Source organism: Camelus dromedarius, chromosome 9 (assembly GCF_036321535.1).
Source record: "Camelus dromedarius isolate mCamDro1 chromosome 9, mCamDro1.pat, whole genome shotgun sequence".
NCBI lineage: Eukaryota > Metazoa > Chordata > Mammalia > Artiodactyla > Camelidae > Camelus > Camelus dromedarius.
In genome coordinates this window covers 78,045,384-78,061,056 of record NC_087444.1, presented here as the reverse complement: position 1 = coordinate 78,061,056, position 15,673 = coordinate 78,045,384, and the positions used below count along the sequence as shown (strand labels likewise).

General features: G+C 58.3%; 1 protein-coding gene across 2 annotated transcripts; it reads right to left on the bottom strand.

The window, feature by feature from the left end:
* Positions 1–263: 263 nt before the first annotated feature.
* Positions 264–15,671, bottom strand: U2AF2 (U2 small nuclear RNA auxiliary factor 2). 2 transcript variants are annotated; one of them, XM_031457375.2, is made up of 12 exons: positions 15,484–15,671; positions 11,569–11,704; positions 10,853–10,897; positions 10,460–10,563; positions 10,032–10,183; positions 8,669–8,785; positions 8,363–8,501; positions 4,790–4,869; positions 4,568–4,690; positions 4,183–4,281; positions 3,710–3,958; positions 264–1,018 (listed from the first exon to the last, which is right to left on the bottom strand). In XM_031457375.2, the coding sequence occupies exons 1-12, from the start codon at positions 15,530–15,532 to the stop codon at positions 884–886; spliced, it is 1,428 nt and encodes a 475-aa protein (XP_031313235.1). In that variant the 5' UTR covers positions 15,533–15,671; the 3' UTR covers positions 264–883. The 2 variants fall into 2 exon arrangements, with proteins under 2 accessions (XP_031313235.1, XP_031313236.1); XM_031457376.2 differs by having other exon boundaries at positions 4,195–4,281; positions 15,484–15,670.
* Positions 15,672–15,673: the final 2 nt, after the last annotated feature.

Sequence of the window (15,673 nt, the reverse complement as noted above, 5' to 3'; positions counted from 1 at the left end):
TCGACGAGGCCAGCCGGCTGCCCGCCCCCGCGCCCTCCCCTTGGGGCCACGCCCTACGCCCCGTCCAGAGCAGCAGGCCACGCAGGCGGGGTGTGCCACTTGGGGCGTGCCAAGGGCACTGCGGTGCCCGTGCCTGGGCAACGCTGGTAATAGCTGAGCCCTCCCCTACCCCAAGCTGAGCTTCAGCCTGGGGCCAAGGGAACCCCGAAAACTGGAAGGGAAGGAAGAGTTGCATACACCGGACACACAGCAGCTCCATAAAGTAAAATACAACAAAATGTTTAATGAGCAAATTCGTCTTAGCAAATATGAAACTGCCACAGAGAGTAGGAGAGGGACAGGGTCCATGGGGCTGGGGGGCAGGTCCGGGGAGACTAAAGAGAGAATCAACTATGTAAGAAACCAGGGAGGACACCGGGGAGAGGACCAGAGGCCAAGAGGACGGGAGCTGTGGTCCTGAAAGGGGAGAGGGCAGGGAACCAGGGGCCGGACAACAAAATTCAAAAGTTTGGCCATAAAATATAAACACGCTATGTTTCCACAGTGGGGAAGGGGAAGAGAAAGGGGGTATAAGGGAAGAGAGACTGTTTTGGGAAGGGGCTATGGGGGTCGGACCCTGCCCTGCTGTGCACCCCTCCCAACCCCTTCCCTCTGTGTCTGTGGGTGCATGTGTCTGTGTGGGCCTGTGTGCGCACTTCCCTAGCCCCCTCCCAGCCCCAAACCCCCAGCCCACCCCCCACCCTTAATTGCTGCCATTCCAGTTGCTGCCGGTTGTCATTCGGCTGTCACTCCTCTGCCCATCGTCTTCAGAGGGGGAAAAAGAGGGGGAGCAGGCAGGGGAGAAGTCCCCAACCAGCCCTGCCCCTGCCCTCCCCTGCCGCCTCTACCAGAAGTCCCGGCGGTGGTAAGAGTCGGGGTCACAGTATTTTGTGACAACCACTCTGTTGGCGAACTTGCGACCTGTCAGGCCCTGCATGGCTTTCTGGCAGTCAAACACAGAGGTGAACTCCACGAAGATCTGTGGGAACAAGAGGCAGGTTGTGAAGACAGAGCAGCCTCTCAGCCTCCAAGGATGAGCTGGCTCACTCCCAGCAACCAGCCAGCATCTAACCAAACCCACAACTCCAAAAGAGTGAGATGGAGGGAAAGAGGGCCTCGCTGCAGGTTTGGGGACATCTACCCAAACATCCTCCAGCATCCCAAGATCAAAGAACTAGAGAACAGAGCAGAGGCATGGAGTGAGGGCAGAGGCAAGCTGGAGTCAAGAGCCCCACCAAACAGGGGCAAGCTCCAGGAGATGGGTCACTTGTGTGAACTGTCTCCCTGGCACCAAGCACCCGAACGGCCATGTTTTCCCCAATGGATGAAGTAAGGAAAGCTCAGAATTAGTATTGAAGCCCAGTCTGACTCTAAAGCAAAAACCTGAACCTTGATCTACTCAAGCTTCTCATCCTGCGTGAACCATCAGTTTACAGAAGTAGAGGGAGGGGTGGATACAACCAGCCTAATTCAGAACAAGGCCAAGTCTATAAAATAAATGCCTCTACAGCTTCAACAAGCAACACAGCTTTCAAAAAATAAAAAAGGGAGAGGGGGTGACACAGAACTGATAAATTACAATAAAGTTAGAAACCAAATTGTACAGTTCCTTATTTTGATCAAACCAACTGTAAAAAGACATTTTTGAGACAGTAAGGGAAATATGAACACAGCGTGGGTAGGTAGATACTAAGGGTAATTTTGTTAATGTACTAACAGTATTGTGTGGTTTCATTAAAAATGTTTAAAAGTCCTGTTTATAGCAGTTCTCAACCAAGGTGACCACGTCCCCAAGGGACACTTGGCAATGTCTGGAGGCGTTTTTCACCAGCACAAAGGCATGCATAACACTACTGGCGTCCAGAGCATGGAGGCTGGCGACGGAGCTAAACAGGCTACAGCACACAGCACAGACCCCCAAGGCAAGAGCTACCAGGCCCAAAATAGCGGTAGCTGAGACAGAGAAATGTTCTTAAATATCTCAGGTGAAATATGAGATATATTTCATTTCAGCCAACGAAGGGGGAACTGGAAGCTGAATACAGAAATTAAGAATGACAAGATTTTGGTAACTTGAAGCTGGGCGACAGTGCACCATGATACGATATATGTACTATAACACGACTTAAGTAACACATTACTTTACCACTATGACATTTTCTTTCTTCTCTTATGTATGTTTGAAAAGAATGATAATGAAGTTTAAAAGCTGATCCCAGAGACCAGGCGGGGTCTTTCTATTCTTTCTTCCCACAAATACTCAGCCCCCAGGCACACCAGGCTCCCCCACTCTAGCGGATACCGAAACGTCGCGACCGAGTCTGGACTGGGCAAGACCCCCCACCCTCCTCCTCCTGCCCTGTCCTGCCCCTCTGCCCCCACCGGCAATGCTTTTCCACGGCTCCCTGGGCAAGTTCATCCGGCCTGACACCAGAGTGGGGACCAGTGTGTCTACCAGACTTCACACCTGGAAAGCAGTGCCCCACAACATCTCTGCTGGGGTGTCTCAGTACCTCAAAGCCAGCCCCTCAACCCTGACCATCACCCCTCCCCCAGCCCTCCCATCTGGCTTCTCCCCTACCGTTTCTGCCCAACCAGAGGTCTGACCGGCTCACTGGACTCCCCCTGACTCCCAGCACCCCCAAATCAGCCACCAGGGTCCAGGCATTTACAGGCCACTGACTCCTCTCCGTCCTCCTGCCGCTGCTTTCAACCAGAAAGCTTCCACCCGGATGATCACAAGCAATTAGTTCCCAAAGTTCCAGAGAAACTGATCACACCACTGCCACCTCTCCGCCCCTCCAAACTCCCAGCCAGGCAGGTCCCATCCCCACCGTATTACAAGGGGGCCACCTCTATATGCCAGGCATTCAACCAGTTAAGACCTTGTGAACACTCCCCTCCCCTCCCACTCAGAACACTCGACATTCTTACTAGGACCCACCTGGCCCTCCAAAGTCTGCTACGCCCACCCCCACTGCTCTCTGCTTCACTCCCCTCTGGCTGCACTGCCTCCTCGATGTCCCCATAGGCTGGCTGCCCTGCCACCCAGGACCCTGCCAGCCTGCTGCAGTAACTGGGTGTCACTACAGCCTGCTTAACACCCCACCTTGACCTTCCTACGTAAAAACAGCCCCCAGGGCGATCCCGCTCCCTTCCCAGCTACTATCGAGGGCAGCCTGTGTGGGCTTCCTAGGTGAGTAGCTAAGGGACACAAGTCACGAATGCTCCCAGGCTCCGGAGGGCTGGCGTGAGGGGCTGACACCTGGCCGGTGGCAGAGGCGACGTGACTCAGTGGGCTCAGAACCAGACCCCAGAAATCAAAAACCTAGACTGTGAGGCCCGTGTTCTCGGAGGAAGGCCTGGGGAGGGGCGGGGACAGCTCAGGGTTAGCACAGGTGAGCTCAGCAGAGTACCTGGCACTAGAAGACGCCAAGGGTTGGCTGCTGCAGAGACTCTTTTCAGCACTTTTCTCCCCACTGCACAGACAAGACCAAACCCCTACAAAACTTCCTAACAGAGCTAGTCATGAAGCAGAGGGGCTCCGACACAGAGGCCAGTCCTCGGCCGCGCACCGAGGCAGTCCCGCCACAGGCCCTGCACCCCGGAGGCTCGCGTGCTCTGGGTCGGGGGAGTGAGGGCACCCTGTGGGGCAAGGGCGTGCACGCACCTTTCCACAGCCAGGCACCTCCACGCCGTCCACAGGCCGGGGGATCTCGATGGACTTAACCAGCCCATACTTGCTGCACTCGTCCCGCACGTCCTCCACGATCTCCTCGTATTCCTCGTCGTCCAGCAGCTCCTCGGGCAGCACCATGTTCATGAGGCACAGGACCTCGGTCGGGTGGCCGCCCATCTGCACCTGGGAGCTCATCAGGCCGGGCACTTGCAGGGTCACAGGGGTCTGGTTGATGGTGCTCTGTGGGGCGGCAGAAGCATGGGCGTCACGGGGCAACCCGGCCCTCGCCCCCTCCAAGACTGCCTCCCCACGGCCCCCCCCCCAGCCTCCCTCAGATGCCGTTCTGGGGAAAGACCATGCCCTTCCCTAAAGGAAAGCCAGGGCAGAGCTTAGGAGGACCGCCTGGCCCCGCCCAGCCCCTTCCCACCCCCAGGTGTCCCCCGAGCCAATGGAAGATGACGTGCCGGGGGGCTCACCAGCGTGGCATTCTTGGCTCCCACACTCGCCCTCTGGACAAGCAGTTTCTTATCCCCCAGCTGCATCCCGTTCAGCCCTGCGATGGCCTGCATTTGGAGGACGAGGGGTGGGGGCGCAGGGGAGAGGTGCAGGTCAGAGACCAAAGCCTGACACCTCCCCAAAGCCCCAATACCCAGAGCTGGGCATCAGTGGGGGAGAGGGGAAGGCGAAGGGGTGAGGGCTTGGAAAGAGCCAGAATGCAGGGAAGGGGCCCCCCAGGTCCTGCTTCAGGCTGGCCTCCTCCCGCCCACCTCGAAGAGGGGAGACCTCAGCGTGGATACACAGCAGGTAGGGGTGAGGGCAGACACACCAGCGCAGGGGCCAGGGGCTCACCTGATCCGTGACGTTGATGTCCACGTACTCACAGAAGGCGTACCCCTTGGAGAGCCCCGTGGCGCTGTCCTTGACCAGGTTGAAGGCCTTGAGAGGCCCAAACGACGTCAGCAGCTCTTTCACCTGCGGCAGGCCCAGACCCCGTCAGCGCGCGCACGCGGGCGTGTCTGTGTGCGCGTGCGAGTGAGGGGGCCGGGTGGCGCAGGAGGGCGCAGGGTCTACCTGGTCGTCATTCAGGTAGTTGGGCAAGCCTCCGATGAACAGCTTGTGGGCAGAGTCTGGGACCACGGTGGACACGACTCCTGAAGAGAGAAGCGAGTAGATGGACTTCGATTCCCAGCACAAGGTCATTACCCACACACAGGGAAGTCTCCAGGGAGAGGCCCGTCACACCTGAGTGGCAAAAACAGGCCTGCACTCCCCCTGGCAGCCGCGACTCCCAGACCTGCCCAGCCTCCAAGGCTCACACCAGCAGCACTCCTTGGGATGCGCTGTGACAAACCAGCATGGCACAGCAGCACACTGGGGGCCCTGGGGTCAGAGACACGAGCTCACACCCCAAACCTGCCACCTGCTGCTGTGTGACCCAGGCAGGTCCCCTTGGTTCTCAAACTACTGGCGAGAGGTCATGATGACACTCACAGTTCATCCTTCAAACCTCAATGCAGAGCCCTTTCCCATCACCCTCTGTTTGCATCGGGCCTCCCCATTATGCCCCTCCATCCTTTCCCCTGCGGTCCTGCACTTAGCGCAGCTAAACTAGCCCTGAGTCATTCTCTGCCCTTGGTCGTGTGTGCCTTCGAAGGGCCATGCCGTTCCACACCTATGAGGGCTGGGACATGCCGGATTCACTCAGCACCCTGGCCCCCATGAGTGGGGTCACATCACCTCAGCAGTTTAATGACTAGCACATCCACCCCCATCCCCGCCCTCGGAGACCAGCGCCTGCCACGTCTCAGCCCAATGCTCTGCAGGCTTCGAGATCCGTCATTCAATTCCTGGAGCCTCCCCATCGGGAGTGCGCTATGAAGAGCTCCAGTGTGCCATCTGAACACAAGAGGATGGAAACTCGACCCACCACCCATCGAGCCTGACCTGCTCCTGACTTCTGAGTTCAAAGCCCCCTAACTGCCAGCAGCATGGCCTTTCCTTCCTTGGCAACGCAGCACCAGGTGGCCCCTTCCACCTCCTCCTGACCCTGGGACAGGACAGGCGAGGGACAAGGCGAAGGAAAGACCCCCAGACATAGCCAATGTGCCGGTGGAGAAGTGCTCGCTCTCCCACTGCCACCCCACCCACTCCAGCCCGTACAGCCCTGCAGAAGTGCTGGCACCCACCCTGCCACTCTGACCGCCAGGACCCATCAGGGTGGGATCGTGGGGTGTGCAGAAGACGGAGACCCGGCTCATCCAAGGAGGGAGGAGCAGCAGCATTGTGGGAGCAAGGGCCACAGACCCTGAAGGCCACCTTGGACACCAAGAGACCACGATATCTTTCTTTCCCTGCAGGGTCACCTCACACACTGCTGTGCTCTGGCCCCTACAAGCCTGCTGAGCACGCTGGGATGGCCCCACAGGTAGAAGCCTCCGGAGGCAGAGTGGGATCATTCCTGAACCAAGGGGTGAGCCTGGAACAGGGTAGACGCTCAGCATTATGCTGGACACACAAATTCAAAGATGACTGCACCTTCTGGCCTCCAAAGACAGGCTTTCCCTGCTCCCAATTTCCATCTTGTCTCAGAAGGAACGACCAGGAGCCCACATCAGCGCTGGACGGCGGGGCCTGACGTCGGGGAGTGTACTCAAGGTCTCCCCGTGCCCAATGAGGTGCTTTCCCAGCTCTGCGTCACCACTCTCACCAAGGTGAGGAAGCTACCTGCCACACTGCCCAACTGCTTCTTTTCCAACCAGTAACATCTGCTGAATTTTACCATGTTTTTCCCCTTTAATCGTAAAACTGACTTTTTCTTTTAGAGTAGAACAATAGAAGATCAAAACATTAACTTTATTACTGAAAAAGAGAAAGTTAAACCAGAGATGTTTAATTTGCAGGCAGAATCAGGCTTCCTGCCACCCCCTACGCCCAAGGGGAGAATGGACTTGCCTGGCTACTGGCGCTGGACCCCCTAGGCCTCTCTGGACAGGCAAATCCCAGAGAGAAGATCAGCGAATGATCTTTCTGTTGCTTCACCAGTGACAGAGCCTGTGATCGAGCACTGGCCCTGCACCTGCGATACCTCCATGTCCATGGGGGAAGGGGACACATGGGAGACAGTGAGGGAGGCAGGGAGGCCGAGTCTGGAGTCCAGCTACCTCGCCCGGGACCCCACTGATCTCGCCCGAGCTTCGCTGTCCCCTCTGCACACACCACAGCAGGAAAAGGCCAGGTGGCAAGTATTTTCAGTCAGTGGGCCACATGGTCTCTGTCACTACTGGGCCACTGTGGCACAAAAGCAGCCTCAACCATGCACAAGTGGGAGTGGCTCTGTGCCAATAAATCTTTATTTAAAAAGCAGGCAGCAGCCACACCTGCCCAACACTATACTAAGAGACATTCACAAAGACCAACACGTGATTCACAGGGCACACTTCCATACAGCACAGGCAAGAGATGGGCTCCCTGAATAAGTAAGAGTGGGTTAACACACTGAATTTACTAGGAAGAGGCACAAACGAATGTCCTGAAGCTTGATTTGGGAGATGGTCCCAGGCATATACACACGTGAATCATCACGTCAGAGACACCTCCGTTTCTTTACAACTTAAAGAGAAGGGCTGAATTTACCCAAACTGTTGTGGTAGAAAGCACTGGAGATGAGCCAGGGACCCAGCCCTGGGTCTTAGCCCCACCTTCTCTGGGACCCCGTGTCCCTGTGTGACAGTGAAGAGCTGACTCAGCTTCTAAAAGGTGTCCTTTGGTGGGAAGCCTCAGCCAGTGGGCCCCACATTCTCTAACTCCAAAGGCCTGGCCAACTCCCCTCATACCCAGAGTACACCAGTGCTCACCCCTCCTTGGCCAGAACAAATCCAGGGGCTCAAGACCTGAGCCCTCAGCTCAGCTACAGCAGCACTGGATCCTCCAACTCTGGCGTTCCCCACACCCCACAGGCCCCAAGCCTCACTGACACCCCACCAGTCAACCGCAGGGGTCAGGAAACAGCCTGCAGCTCAAGCTGCGCTTCCCATTCCTGTGCAGCCTGCAAGCTCTCTGAAAGGTCACTCTACTGCACATGCACGTTACACCAGCGTCCACGAACGTCAGCATGTAGGACGCAGCCACACCCATTCACTCAGGTGTGGGCTGGGCTGCTTTCCTGTTACAACTGCAGAATAGTTTCAACAGACCAATGACCTGCGATGCTTACTCTCCGCCCTTTACAGAAAAAGCTTTGCAACCCCCAGGCCTGCTGTGTTACCTATCAATCCGGGACGGTACTCAACACAGCTGTAGGGACCGGCCAGAAGGACAAGAGTCCATGGAAACACCAAGATGAGAGGACATCCAGGTGTCAGACCCTACACCAGGAGCTCCACTGACAAAACTGCCGGCCTGCACTGATGCGTACATGCTGCGCCCCTCACACTGACCCCGAGGTCCAGTCAGGGTCTTCATGTCCCACGACACCTCTGCTCTGGTCCTGGCTGCCACGTACAAGACGTGTGTCCTCAAGCAGCTCACAGTTCACCCTCTCTGGGCCAGGCTACCAAATGGGGAGACACTCAGCTCCCAGTAGTCTGGAGGATGGCACAAGAAAACACGCCCCTTCTGCCACGCTCACGCCGCTCCCCCACTCACCAGGCACGTAGACAGAGGGGTTCTCCGACATGCCAGGCAGGGGCTGGTAGTCGTGGGGTCGGCGGATCTTCAGCGACTGGCCCTGGAAGATGATGCCATCGAAGGCCATAGCCTGGGTGGTCTCATCCACTGAGCGGAACTGAAGAAAAGAAAATGGGGTGGTGAGCGGCAGGGTGAATGATGTTCAACCACCCAACCCGGAGGCCTCTGGGACAGTGACCGGTGGAGTACGGACTGTGGGAGGGCCAAGTGGGAACAAGGGAACAAGCACACACCTCCCTGACCCCCACCACATGCCCAGCTCACCTCCAAGAAGGCAAAGTTCTTGTCCTGGTTAATCTGCACAGCCAAGACGGGGTTGCCGGGGGCCTGGGTCAGCCCCCCCAGGCGCATCTGGGCGTTGAAGAAGTCCATCATGGCCTCCTGCAGAGGGAAGAGGAGACAGGGGGGGGCGGGGGAAGGGAGGTGGAGAGAGGAGGGGAGGGTGAGAGAGGGAGACACAGAGGGGTGGGGAGTAAGGGGAGAGGGGTGGGGAGGGGGGAGGGACAGTGGAATATGGGTGGGGCAGAGATCCACAGCAGGAACAGAAGCAGGAGGAAGAGCAGAGAAGATGGGGCAGCAGCAGAGGGAGACAGCCAGGGGCCAGGAGGCAGGCCGGGGGTGTGGGGAGGGCCATGGGGCCCCAGGCAGGAGGGGAGGAGAAAGTGTTCAAGAGAGATGCAGGGAAGCCACGACAGGGACAGGAGAGAAACACACGGCAGAGGAAACAAGGGCGGAACATGTACAGAAAAGACAGCCCACAGTGACAGTAAGAGAAAAGAGCAGAAAAGAAGAAGAGCAGCAGACAGCAGAGAGAGCCCGAGTAGGGGGGGGGCAGGGGGGCAGAGGGGCAGGGCGGAGGGGGGGCGCAGGGCGGAGGGAGGGAGGGGGGCGGGTGGGAGGGGAGGAGAAAAGAGTGATGTGGAGGGACCTGGCCCTGGAGTCCGGGGGCTGGTTTATCAAATGTAGCAAAGTGCAGGTTGAGAAAGTCAGAATGGACCTTACTTGCCTTCAACGATGGTAGCAAACTTTTTGTTGCTACGAGGGATCTCAGCCCCACAATATTTCACTTTAAAGAGAAATGGAAACAACTCTTTGATCTCGGGATTCTCGGGGGTGCCACGGGAAGGGGTGGGGGAGGGGAAGGGAGAGGAGCGGTGGGGAAGGTGGGGAAGGTCAGGGCGATCAAAAATAAAAGAATAGCGACCATGGGAGGGAGGTGGGAAGAGGATGGGGACAGGCGGCAGAGAATAAGAGGCGTGTCAGAAAACTGGGGCGTGCATGTGTGTGTGTGTGTGTGTGTGTGTGTGTGTGTCCGAGTCTCCCTCTCTGTCTCTCTCGACACGGATTCGGATTCGTGGACTCGTAGGAACGTTCTGTGTGCTGATCCCTGGGTGGCTGGAGGAGGTAGGGGAGGGGAGAGGGGAGAGGGAAGAGGAAGGAGGGAGAGGGCCACCCGCAGCCCGGCCCCTGGCTGGCTCAACTCCATCGGTCCGTCTGGGAGGGGGCCGGGGGGTCTTGCAGGAGCGGAGTCTGACCCGTGCAGGTTGGGGGGGGGGATGGGGGAAGGGGAGGAACAGGTAGGGGATAGGGAGAGGTAGGGGCAGGGGAGGGCAGGGGAGGGCAGTACCTCAGTGATGCCAAAGGGGATGTTGCCCACGTAGAGGCGCCGGGCCTGTCTGGTCATCTGGCTCCCGACCACGGGCACCGGTGTTGGGGTCACGGCCAGACCGTCAGGGGTCATGGTGGGGAGAAGGGCGGTGGCTGGAATCTGACCCGCAGCTTCAGGAGGGACAGAACAGGATTGGAGGCCATCAGGGTGAGCCTGGACCTGCCCCGCACACCCTCAACACTCCCCATGGGCCCACTTGGCAGCAGCACCATCAAACACTGGCCACCACTGCCTCTGAAGAGCCAGGCCATCACCCTGGCCTCCTCCCAGCCCCAACCCTACCATGAGAGCTTCAAAAGGCAGAGGGCAGAAGACCCAGGGTGCAAACCTCACCCCTCAACCCCAAGGACGGGGCCCAAGGGTGGCGGGGCACAGCCAGAGCCTACCTTGCATGGCCTTGTACTGCATGGGGGTGATGTGCTCGAAGCCGGGTGGTGGCACGTCCCAGTATTTACGGACCTTCTTCTTCTTCTCATGGCGGGGGGAACGACTGGGGGAGGGGGAAGGGGAGAGCGGGGCAGGGCAACCTCAGTCTGACCAGAGGGGGGCCTGCGAGCACCCCCAGGCTCCCCTCGGTCCCCCCCCCAGCTCAGCCCTTTCCAGGAGGGAGCGGATCCGGGTTAGGGCCGCGCCCAGGCCCCGGGAGGGTGCTGTTTCAAGGCAGGTGGACTCTCCTCCCCAGTGCTTGGGCCAGGGCTGGACGAGGACGGGGCAGGGTGCGCGGGGCGGGAGGCCAAGGGCATGGACGTCGGGGTGAGGGGGCAGGAAGAGAAGCTCACATCAATCCACCGTGCTCCTCTTTAGCGCCTCTGGTCAAAGGTTTGCTGGGGGGTGGGAGGGAAAGGTATGGGGAGGGGTGACTGGGGACCCTTGTCTTCCCCACACGCCACACCCCCCCAAGGGCACTGAGCCCCAGGGCTGGGGCAGGCCCCCTCGGCCCTGCCATTTCATTTCCCCCAGACCCCACCCCCGGCAGGAGAACGCAAGGAAGGGAGGAAGGGCCAGACAGACCACTCTCTAGTTGGAGAGACTGAGGTGGGAGGAGGCAGGAGGACTTCCACCTATCCCGCCTTCCTCACCTAGGGGCAGAGAGAACAGAGGGGCGCCAAAGAGGGAAGAGGCGTTAGAAGAAAAGAAAACTGCCATCCCAGAGCCAGGACGGAGGTGCTGCCCCGCTCCAAAGACTCCCTCTTCCTGGACAGCCCCAGAGAAGCACAGAGGGGACAGAGAACAACCCAGGCTGGAGGCGGGGGAGGAGGGAGCCCCTCACAAAGGAAGAGACAGAGCGACACCCTGTCTCCAGACTCGCCTGGAACCTGCTGTACCAACAACCCCCCCAGAAACCAAAGGAAACCCCAGAAACGGGAAAACTGAAGGAGACAGACGGCAGCAGAGCCCTCCCCCAGATGCGCAGAGAGGAGCAGCTCGGCCGGAGCTCCAGGACGCAGCCCCCGTCCCCTCCCCGGGCTGACGCAGCCGGGCCGCGCCCTGGTACCTGCGTCGCCGCCTGTCCCGGGAAGCGCTCCGCTGGTCCCGGTTGCGCCGGTCGCGACTCCGGCTGCGGCGCTTGCGGTCCCGGCTGCGAGAGCGGCTGTGGCTGCGCTTCCGGTGCCGGTTCTCCTTGTCGCGCTCTGGGCGAGGGGGGGGAGGATGAGCTGAGGGAGGACGCGGCCCAACCCACCCGCACACACTGGTGGCCATGCCCCAGCCCGGGGGAGGCCACCCCCAAGGGGAAGGGGCTCGATGGAGGAGGGGACAGAGCACAGCGAGTCCAAGGACCCTGCAGGACCAGGGGTGGGAGTTGGTTACCTGAGGGGACAGGGCCTGCAAGTGCCCTGGGGTGTAAGATACCTGAGGATGCTCAGGAGGAGCTGGGGAGCCAGAGAAGACAGAGGAGGCTGGCTCCTGGTCCCCCTCGAGGGCTGAGGGGCCTGACCCCAGGGTCGTCCCTGAGAGGGGCAGGGCTAGAGGCTGGGGAATCAAGAGACCCAATGATGTTTTCCTGAAGAGACCCAGCAACCCCTCAGGAAAGACATCCTCAACCAGCTGGCCCCCACAGCCCACCATCAGGCCCCGGGGTCGGGTGCCAGGCAGGCTCCCATGTGCCTGGGAAGCAGGGAAACCCAACCCATCCCTTCCCCACCAGGTGAATAATGCAGAATACCCTCCTCTGGAAAGGCGACTCTGAATCTGGGCCGAAGGGGGAGACACCATGCTCCTCTGACCCGCCCACCCCGCACACCCCCACCTTCTCTGAGCCAAGGACAAGAGCTGGGCTGGGGGCCTTCTCCAGAGCTCCCCACCAGCCGCAGCTGGTTCCCCCCACCTGCCCTGAAGGTGGTGCCTACGAACTGAGCACAGCCTTGCCAGCAAAACCACAGAAACCTCTGCTCCCAACAGACCTTTCACCCTCTGAAGGAGGTGCAGCTCCAGCACCACGTTGTACTGTATTTTTTTAGTTTTAAGTTGCACTGACTCCTCAAGTACCCCTCAGACGTGTCTTAACATACTCACAAGCTTTACCATGTGTCTGGGGACGGGGAAAGACAAGGCAACAGGAGGGGACGTCAGAGCAGACTTTAGCCTCCTCTGTGCTGCTTTATCTTATGCATTTTTTGATGCAATTAAATGTGAACTTTTTGTGCATTGAACTTCAACTCCAGAATCACTAAAGCAGTAAAAACATACACCTCAGAAAGGAAAAAAGCTGTAGCAAACGTTAGGATGCTTCCTAAAAGCACATTCTGTGCTAGTTTTACCGGTACTTAATCTCTACTACTTTGAGAAAACACTGCTAGGGGTTCACATAACAGATGGGGAGACTGAGGCACAGGAAGGTCACATGACTTGCCCATGGCCAAAAAGCAAGGGAATGGCGAAGCCTAGACGTGAAACCTGAAGAGTCAGCAAGTGCAGTTAAGCATCAGGCAACACTCCTGAACATGACACGGGCAGACACTACGGGTCTGGCTGGAAACCCTAGGGACAGTGGGATTACCTCCTTGAAAACAAAAGATTAAACACAAAAAAATCAAAGACTGGAGCCAGGAGGGGACAAGAGGGAACAGGCAACAGTGCGAAGTAGGTAAGCACAGGAACATGGCACGGAGCTCTGTCTGGCCCAAGGCTCTGGGCCTCTGGCTCCACACTGAGAAGAGGCACAGGCTGTGAACCTGAGACCCTTTCCTGCACCCTATACTCTGAAACAGACACACAGGAAACGTGGTGCCTGCTGGGTGCCTAGGACACACTCAAGAAAACTAATTCCCTGGACACACAGGGGCACTAGGTAGGGGCTGAAGCCTGGAGGAGGCTGGACCACAGAGACAAAAACCCATGGGCAGAGCAACACGGATGCAAAGCTTCCCCTTAAGGCGAAAGTAGCTCCCCCAACACACGTACTGAAAATGAACAGACGAGAACAGAATGACAGCTTCGGTTGCTTAAAATGCTGTGGCCACCTTGTTGTTGGAACAACTCCACCATCCCAGAGGATGTGCCAGGGCTGAAGGCTGGGCTTCCCAGTACCAGTGCAGACACCCAGGGAGAAACCAAGCAGCACATCGGCCAAGTGCCCCCAGGAAGGGTCCGTCAGTTCTACCTGCCTGTCCAGCCTTGCGGGACATGGTTCTGCAGCCACACAGGCTCAGGATCAGTTTCAGCCTTTCGGCTTACCAACTGCATAAAACCACGCAACAGCAACCTAACCTTTAAACCTTAGTTCTCTCTTCTTGAAATGTTGCTCACATCCACCCCCAGGTGTGGAACTTGGCAGAATGCCGTTTGGAAAACACCTTGTCCTGCCCTTTCCGAACTCTTACGCCATCTGAGCTAAAGGCCAGCCTGTCTACTTCCTTCCAAGCAAGAGATTACACCAGCGATTACTTCACAAGAAAAAATATTGCTTATTGGGCACTTAATGTAGGCCAAGCCACCCTTTTACGTTACCCCATTTAATACCAGCTGTCTCTGACTAGCTGAAACCTAGAAACGTTTTTTTAAGTTTCCTGAGCCTGTTTCCTCTTCTGCAAAGAGAAGGAAAGAAATTACTTCAGCCTCTAAGAGTCATTACAAGAATCCACTTAGAAAAACTAAGGAAAAGCTTAGCAAAGTGCCTGCCACAAGGAAGGCATGTGCTCAAAGTTTCACTCCAACTATCATTACTCTCACCCTGTTAATTCCAGAAACCCAGCAACCAAAACAATGACAGTCGCTACACGAGAAAACAAGCACCGAAATATTAAAGTATCACAGCTAAGTAAAACTTGGGAACCAGAACCCAGGTCTGCTCACCTCCACAGCCTGTGCTGCTATGCGGTACATCATGAGCAGACACCCCGTGGGCACTCCGAAACGTGACGTCTTCTCCAGGACTGTCTCCTAACCTAGCCACCCTCTACCCAACTCTAGGCTGAGTTGAAAGGGAATCCCAGGGACCCTCTGAACACGGACAGCTTAAGACTCAAGCCCGACACCTTCCCAAAGGCCTAAGGTTCCTCACTCATAAGCCGTAATAGAAAGACAAGAGAAATGTTTTAAACGCCGATCTTCTCTCCCCGACTTCTAACATTCTGGGAGTACCACACGCATCAACACTAGAGCGGCCCGGAGCCTGGACTCGGCATGGCCTGGGGGAACTTGTCTCCCTGGCTCCCGGGTGAACCAGGTCCCCATCTCCACGCCGAGAAGACATGAGTGTAGTTCTAGGCGCCCCGAGTTTGGGATCGAACAGGATGTGGAGTCTGTGCCTCCCGCTGCGGAGAGCTGGGCGGCAAACACGCCATACTGTGATCGTCGGGACTGCAAAGACCCGGGTAAGGGGACTGTGCGCACGCGGCGGGGACACGCTTAACACGAAAATGCGACCCTCTTCCACGAGGGACCCGCCTCACACGCGCCGATCCGCAGGGAGAGGCCCAAAGACGGCGGTGCGAGGATGGCCCCACGCTTGGCCCTGCCCGCGCCCACGTGAAGGGGGCGCACAACCGCCATTTTGGAACAATGGGGGCGTGGAGATCCGGGCCGCGGGCTCGGCCGGAAGCGGAAGTGCCCAGGTAGCGGGAGAAAAGGAGGGGTTGCAGGACCCCATCCATATAATCCCCTTTACAGATTAAAAAGAAGTCCGCGAAGGGACACCTGGCGAAGTTCGCGAAGCCGAGCCACCTCCGCCGGGGACCACGTGGGCCGCGGGACAGAGCACGCCGCGCATGCGTCCCGGGCCAGCGCCTGCCGCCCCTCCCCTCCCGCGCGCCGGCACGCCGGGAGGTCACGTGAACGAGGCGCGCGCCGCGGCCGGGGGGGGCGCCGCGCGGCCCTGAGAGGGGGAAGCGAGGGGGGGAAAATGGCGGGGGAACACGGAGGGAAGCCAAGAGCCGCCCCGCCCGCCGCCCCGCGCCCCCGGCGCCCTCACCTTGCTTATTCTCGTTGAGCTGCCGCTCGAACTCGTCGAAGTCCGACATGCTGAGGCGGCCGCGTAGGGCCCTGTGCAGCTCTCGCCTCGCCTTGCCGCGCGCCTGCTCCGGCTACTTCGGCTACTTCCGCCGCTTGCTTCGGCTACTTCCGGCCGCCGCCGGCGTTCCGCCGCCTCCTACTTAGTCAAG

Bases quoted from the DNA above. Each gene is read 5' to 3' on its own strand.
- U2AF2 (XM_031457375.2), bottom strand. From the start codon at position 15,532: ATGTCGGACTTCGACGAGTTCGAGCGGCAGCTCAACGAGAATAAGCAA. The intron at 4,282-4,567 runs GTGAGCCCCTGG...CTCCAAATGCAG, and splicing joins ACATCAACGTCACGGATCAG to GCCATCGCAGGGCTGAACGG. The intron at 3,959-4,182 runs GCACGTCATCTT...GCCGCCCCACAG, and splicing joins CCACGCTGGTGAGCCCCCCG to AGCACCATCAACCAGACCCC.